Genomic DNA, 6,481 nt, shown 5'->3' on the forward strand with positions numbered 1-6,481 from the left:
CCGGGCAGCCTTCAAGCTTCAGCAGAGCTGGGAGGAGAGGGAAAGCGGGCACCCCAGCGCCTCCGGCTGGGCAGGCATGGATCCTAGTCTGTGGAACCTGGTGTCCTCAAGGTGGCACCTGGCTGGATGACACAGACTGGACCGTCTCTGCCCCGTGGTGTTGGCTAGTCTTTCTTGCCTGGTCCTGCTCTCAGCAGCCACTTTGTAGAAAAAGCAGACACACCCCCGTGCTGCCTCGGTTCATCCTGAAAGTTGTCCAGAGCAAAGCAGAGCCCTGAGCACAGCTTCTGAACGACCCACCCTCAGCCTGGGGGCCTTGGGAAGCGAGGGAACCCTCCCGAGGACTCAGATTCCCTGCAGAGCAGTTGTCTCCACTGGCAGGCCTCCATCACTGAACTCCCATCCCGTTGGTCCCAGGACCTTCGTCCTGTTGAAGGTGGCTCCCCAGAGCCCAGGTTGGTCACATTTGTCCCTTAGCCAGAGACAGGGCTGCTTGAGAGAATGTCGACCGGCTTGCACGGAGAACGCCTGTTGGCCGGGAGAGTGACTGCTCTGTCCCCGAGGGGCCCTGGAAGCAGCCAGAGGTGGGAGGGGGTGAGGAGCCCGTCTCTGGACTTCAGCAGTAACGAGGCCACGGCCGGCGAGCACCGTGATGGGCCCGGGGCCTGGCGGCCGGCTGGAGACGACCGAAGCCTCAACCCGGCTGAGAAGCTGCCTCCCTCCATGTGCAACTCCGGCCGGCCTTGAAGCTCACATCCAGGCCGCGTTTTCCAGAGCTGGACAGACAAGCACAGGATGCCGGTTCTGGGGACCAGGGAAAGGACGCCTGCCAAGGCCCCGCCCCCAGAGCCAAGTGGCCCCATGCGCCACGTCCTAGGGCTCCCTCTCTGTGGTTCCTGACTGGGAAAGTCCAGGCTGGGAACCTGAGTGGACAGCAGGCCACGGACATTTGCAAATCCCCAGATGTGTGCAGCTCCCCCCAAAAAGTGCAGGGCTGCATAACTGAGAACAGAGGGCCACCTGCTCGTCTGGCCCAGCCCACAGGCCCTTCCTGGCAGACGCCCATTCCTTTCAGAGAGGAGGTGCAGTAGCAGCCTGGTTTCCCTTGGGGGCATTTTCCATCCAGCTCCCCCCTCAAATGTTCACTACTCTCTGCCACTCCATCGTGGACACGACGGAGCCACTGTGACAAACGGATGCCAAGCGCCGGCCTGCTCACTGCCCCATGGTGCCAAGCTGTCAAATTTAAGCGGGGCCCAGCCAGCTGCAGGGCGCTGAGCCAGCCAGGACCACGGAACTTTATGTCTGTGACTGCAAAGCACTAACGGGACACACTTCACAAGGGACAAGGGACTGGGCACCCGGCGAGTCCTGCGCCTGTGCTGCGGCCCAGAGGCCCTGGGTCGGGGGACCGTGTGCTGCGTGTGCCGTGGGTAAGCCATCCTGGGGTGTTCTTCCATGTAGACCGAGGCTCCCTCTCTCGTCCCTCGTGCAGGGGGAAGACGGCTTTCCCGGGTTTAAAGGAGACATGGGCATCAAAGGCGATCGGGTAAGTATCCGGGGGAGGGGAGGGTGGGCTGAGTGCGAGACCCCATGGGAATCTGTAGGGGGTCTGGGCTGTTTGGGGCCACAGGGCAGCTTCTCAGGACCCAGGTGACACCTCTGTGGACTTCCTGGTCCGCAGGCGGGGACAGCTGGGTGCCCAGAGGCCTGGCTCTCCGTCTCCTCCATAGCTTTCATTCTGGAGGCCACAGCAGCTCTCACCTGGTATGAACCCCTAATTACTGGGGTCAGCTTGTGTCTCCTGCCCCTCTGCCCTGTGTCCTGACCCTGCACAGGTGGGTCAGTGGGGACCAGTGCTCTGGGTTGCAGAGCAATTCCTTTGACACAAGCGAGGTGTCTGTGGGGAGAGGACAGAGGCTGCAGCCATGGCCCGGTCTAAGCAGGGAGCACAGCAGCCTGCCCAAGGCCTCAGGCCGGTCACCAGCAGGGCAGCACCCTCAGCCTTTAGGGCACCTTGGCCCCCAAACCTCTCTTTAGTGCTTTCTAGGACCCCCACGTCGTCCCTGTGTTCTGTGACCCCATGCTGGGCTCAGCATACCTGGCAACAGCCTAGTCTTCTCGTAATGACTAATTTATCTCAGCTCAGAGAAAGCGGTGGGTGCCGGAGGAGGGTGGGGTTTGCTCACGTGGCAGGCGCCCGGCAGATGGCCACTGGCTGTGTTTTCGGTGAGTGAGCAGAGGTGATGCCAACGGCCCTGCCAAAGGTTCTCTTCGTGGGCCAGCCGCCTGCTGGGTGTGGACACTTTGAAGTCTCCCTCACAGCTTCGAAAGAGGCAGAAGGAAAGTAGGTGCCAGTGCCATCCCGTGGGCACAGCGGTGGCAGCAGCTGTCCCCACACCTGGCCGGACGCCTTTCAGCTGCTGTAATTATTCCCCTATGAAGCGGGCCTGCAGGCGCCTTCCCTGAAGATGCTGGAACCCAAGAGCCTGTGCCCTGGCGCTTTGTCCCAAACTGAAAAGGCAGAGGCGGTCTGTGCCCGCATGAGACGGAGGGGGAACAAAAGAGACAGATTCATTTCGCGATGATGTCCCAGTTATGTTGCTGCTAAAGATAGCCATTCGAGAACATTCTCCATGGTGGCATACCCCGAGTCCTCATATCTAAGGAAGGGACCTCCCTCAGTTTGGCTGGTGAAAGTCCCTTTTATCCTGTCTCTTTGACAACTCGAATTTGGGGTCCATATTAGGAAGGCACATTTTCAAAAGCCAGTCCGTGGTTGCATGCCTCTCTGTGAGCTGGCCTCTTGTTGGAATGGATGGGGACAGGGCCCAGGAGCGAGGACACTTTGTCAGCCAGGGAACAAGTGTCATCAGGCCCATTTCCCCCAGAGAGGGATTTCTGCCCTGCGCTTGGCATCTCCTAGGTGCTCGGTAAACATGCAAAGGATGATTTTGTTGAACAAGAAAAACAAAGGGGCTCTTCTTAGGGACAGAGAGTTCTCCACCCGCAGACAAATGGGGGCTTAAGAATAAGGGATTTACTAATCTTTCTTATCTGTGCCACACACATTTTTGTCGGGGGTTTGCACAGCTGTCCTGCAGCTGCTCCTGGGAACCAGAGGTCAGAGGGGGACTCGTCAGTGGGTGCGGAGGTCCAGGGTGGGCGCTCAGAGGCGAGGCCCGGGCCCTGAGGCCGTCTTCCCTGTCTGGGCCCAGGCTGCACCTTCTGTAACCTGGGCAGGTGGATGAGGCAGTATTCGGGCCCCTTCCTTCCCTGGGATACATGCTGGGGTCTCCTGTGTGCCAGCTATGCCCATGGGCCGCAGTCCATCATGACACCTCCTGGGGTTTCAGGAACAGACACAGCCCCTTCTCCCCCACGGTGTACGGGTTATTCTGCCCAAACTGGGGAAGTAGCAATTCCCCAAAGTTATTTCAGGCAAGAGGCCCTTGATTTAGAGAAGGTAATCGGGGAGCAGGAGCGTGTGGCCCTGAGAAATGGCCGGCCAGCCTCTGTGCAGAGGGAAGTGTGGCCGTCCAGCAGGGCGCTGGGATCCGCTGCACGAGGCTCTGGTCTTGTCAGGACACGAGGAGGCTTCATCTGCTTGAGGGAGCCCTGGGCCGAGCTGACCGAGCGGCTCTAACCACAGGAGGCCTGAGATCCAACCTCTCACTCCCAGAATGGTGGTGGGAGTCGTGGGGGTGGGGGGTGAAGACGGTGGGGTATCCCTCACCTGCCCTTTTCTGACTTTCAGGGTGAGATTGGCCCACCTGGTCCCAGAGGGGAAGATGGCCCCGAAGGCCCGAAAGGTCGCGGAGGTCCGAACGGTGACCCAGGTCCTCTGGGACCCTCAGGGGAGAAGGTACGTGACACAGGGTGCTCTACCACTTCCTGGGGATGGCCTTTCCCCGTGGCCTCAGGCGTCCGGGCTGCTGACTTTGTCTGGCTGAGCCCCCTGGATGGGGGGTGTGGCTCCTGACGCAGTCCCATGCCCGCCACCCGGACACGCTTGCCAACCCCCCAGCGAGTGTGTTGACAGATCTGCTTCTTCCTTGTCCTGAGATTGGTCTTTCTGGGCCTTTGCCAGTTCCCGGAAGAGCCCCCTCGTCCAGGTGCTCACGGGCGTGGGGTCTGCGCCTGGCAGCCACGCACACCAGCTTTCAAGGGCAACTCCATGTGCCGCTGTCCTGATACCTCCCGCTTCCCGGCTGCAGAACACTGCCCACCTGCCATCGTGTCCCTGTCACCTCACCCTTAGTCCAGGCACGGGAATGGGCTCATAAGCCCAAACGTCCTGCCCCAAGGCCAGAAGTTTTCCACAAAAGCTTAAGCAAAGTCTAGTGGGTAGAGAATCCTAGCCCAACCTCTGCCGCCACCACTTGGGCTTCAGCGACGGCATCGATCCCTTCACGCGGGGCCTTTGCTTGTAAATCAGGGCCGGGGTTACCGGAGAGACTATCCCAAAAGGACAGGGGCTCTCCGCGATGACCGTGACCTTCGAGAAACACCACGCCAGCCGTGTAATGCAGCAACTTTTTCTCCCCAGGGAAAACTCGGCGTCCCAGGGCTGCCGGGCTACCCAGGAAGACAAGGGCCAAAGGTAATCTACGACAGGGTGCGCCACCAGCCCCCTCCCTGCCCTGCGCTTTGTCGCCCATTTGCCATCTCTCACGTGGCTGCAATGACAAAACAGCGTGTCTCATTCCCGTTCCCGTACCTCTCAGCGCTGCCTGTATAGAGCCTCTGCGTTCATTGGCAGGGTCGGCAGAAGGTGTTGGCCAATTAGTTGAGCCTTTCAGAGAACGGGCTTCGTCTGAGCTGTGGGCCGCACCTCAGCGTCCTCGGGCCGGGCCCTCTTAGGGGTTTTGTCCACGGGCTTCCACACCCAAGACTCATGATTGACACCTTTCTTGGCTCTGATTCACGCTGGAGATTTGAAGGTTATTTGCTCATAACTGGGTGTAAAAGAAAGATAGAACCTTTTTCATAGGAAATCATGTTCTTCTTTAAGTGAAAGAGCTCCTTAAGGCTTTGGAAATCCTTTAAAACATTATTCTCTTTTCAAATCTCACCTTTTATTATTCATGGTTCTTCCTTAAAAAATAACCAGCTGCCTGCACGGGAGATAAATTAAGCACAAAGGAGAGCTGTCTCTCAAGTCTGCTCCTCCGTGCCTGCCTTCCTCTGGCTCAGGCCGGTTCAGACTCCCACCCCGTCCTGTTACCAGACGGGCCGGTGGGCTGGGCGCACCTCTAGCTACTGCTGCTCTGGTTAAGGACGTGCCCAGCTCCGTCCTTCTGTGGGCACTCATGTCCACATTCGGTGTGCCAACCCACACCCACTGTGCAGGGGCGCAATTCGCTGTGACGCAGGAATTTTGTTTAGGGCCTGGCAGTGGGGCATAGAACACACTGTGACGTGGCTGCCTACTGGTGGCGCCCACCTTATGTCAGATGAAGAGGAGCTGAGGGACACGTTTTCCCTTTGGGGAGCAGAGGAGAGAAGAGGAGAAGTTTGGGAGAGGTGGGGGTCTATAGGTCAAGTTCGGGCAGCCTTTTGGAAGGGCAGGGGTGGACCTTGAAAGCTGCTTAGACAGTTTTGAGTCCTTGGGCAGTGAGTGGATGCAGCCAGGCTCTCCGGCACGGTGACCCAGCCTCTGAACTGAGCGCTATGAAACCAGCACCCCAGGTTTCCTCAGGACAGCCTCCTGCCTGATAGCGGTGGGCATATGGGGGGGTTGGCCAAGCTAAGCCCGTGTGAGAAGTCCAAGGTTAAAATTGGCAAACTTTTCATGGTCCGAGCTCATGTTCGGGTCAGGATTTTAAGCCACTTAGAGAATAGAGAGCTCTGGAGATGGTGAGCGCCTCCTGTGGGCGGGTGACAAGCCCCGGACAGTGTCACAGGTGAGCCCACGTAGTAGGTGTTCGGATATTTGCTAAATCAAAGTCCTTAGTCTCATCTTCTGCCCACGTACACCTTGTAGGTTTCTAGAATTAAATAGCTGTTAGATGCTACATTCGGTGCATGAATTTGCATTCATTTCTGACTTTACAAGCTGCCATGCTTTATTTAGAGGTGTTCTGGGAAGATCACAAAATATGACAAGGTACAGTAAACAAAATGTCGTAAGTGTGAGATCCGTACACCATCTCCAGTTCATCTTAGCTGTATACATTCCCTTTTCTTCTAAAACACCAGCATTTTGAAGACATGGATGTGTGAGAGGAGGGTGGGGAGAGAGGGAGGAGGGGAAGCGTGGGTAAGACTCCGTTTTGGTTTTTAGATTTGGCGTCTATGAGATGGTTAAGACATGTATATGAAGTGGATAGTGGGTGGGCGGTGGATGGATGGACAGATGGAAGGATGGATGGATGGATGGTTAGATGGTGGGTGGTGGGTGGTGGCTGGTGGCTGGTGGGTGGATGGATGGATGGATGGGTGGTGGATGGTAGATGGATGGCGGGTGGTGGGTGGTGGG

The 6,481-nt window shown here is 57.8% G+C and overlaps 1 protein-coding gene across 1 annotated transcript in view; it reads left to right on the top strand.

Moving 5' to 3' along the window:
• COL5A1 (collagen type V alpha 1 chain) overlaps positions 1–6,481 on the top strand; it is a 157,107-nt gene that overhangs the window by 85,023 nt on the left and 65,603 nt on the right. The window contains exons 29-31 of the mRNA XM_019641843.1: positions 1,496–1,549; positions 3,758–3,865; positions 4,550–4,603. Of these exons, the coding sequence (XP_019497388.1) occupies positions 1,496–1,549; positions 3,758–3,865; positions 4,550–4,603 (216 nt within the window). The remainder of the gene's footprint in view (positions 1–1,495; positions 1,550–3,757; positions 3,866–4,549; positions 4,604–6,481) is intronic.

Source organism: Hipposideros armiger, unplaced genomic scaffold, assembly GCF_001890085.2.
Source record: "Hipposideros armiger isolate ML-2016 unplaced genomic scaffold, ASM189008v1 scaffold_3, whole genome shotgun sequence".
In the NCBI taxonomy this organism is placed as follows: Eukaryota; Metazoa; Chordata; class Mammalia; order Chiroptera; family Hipposideridae; genus Hipposideros; species Hipposideros armiger.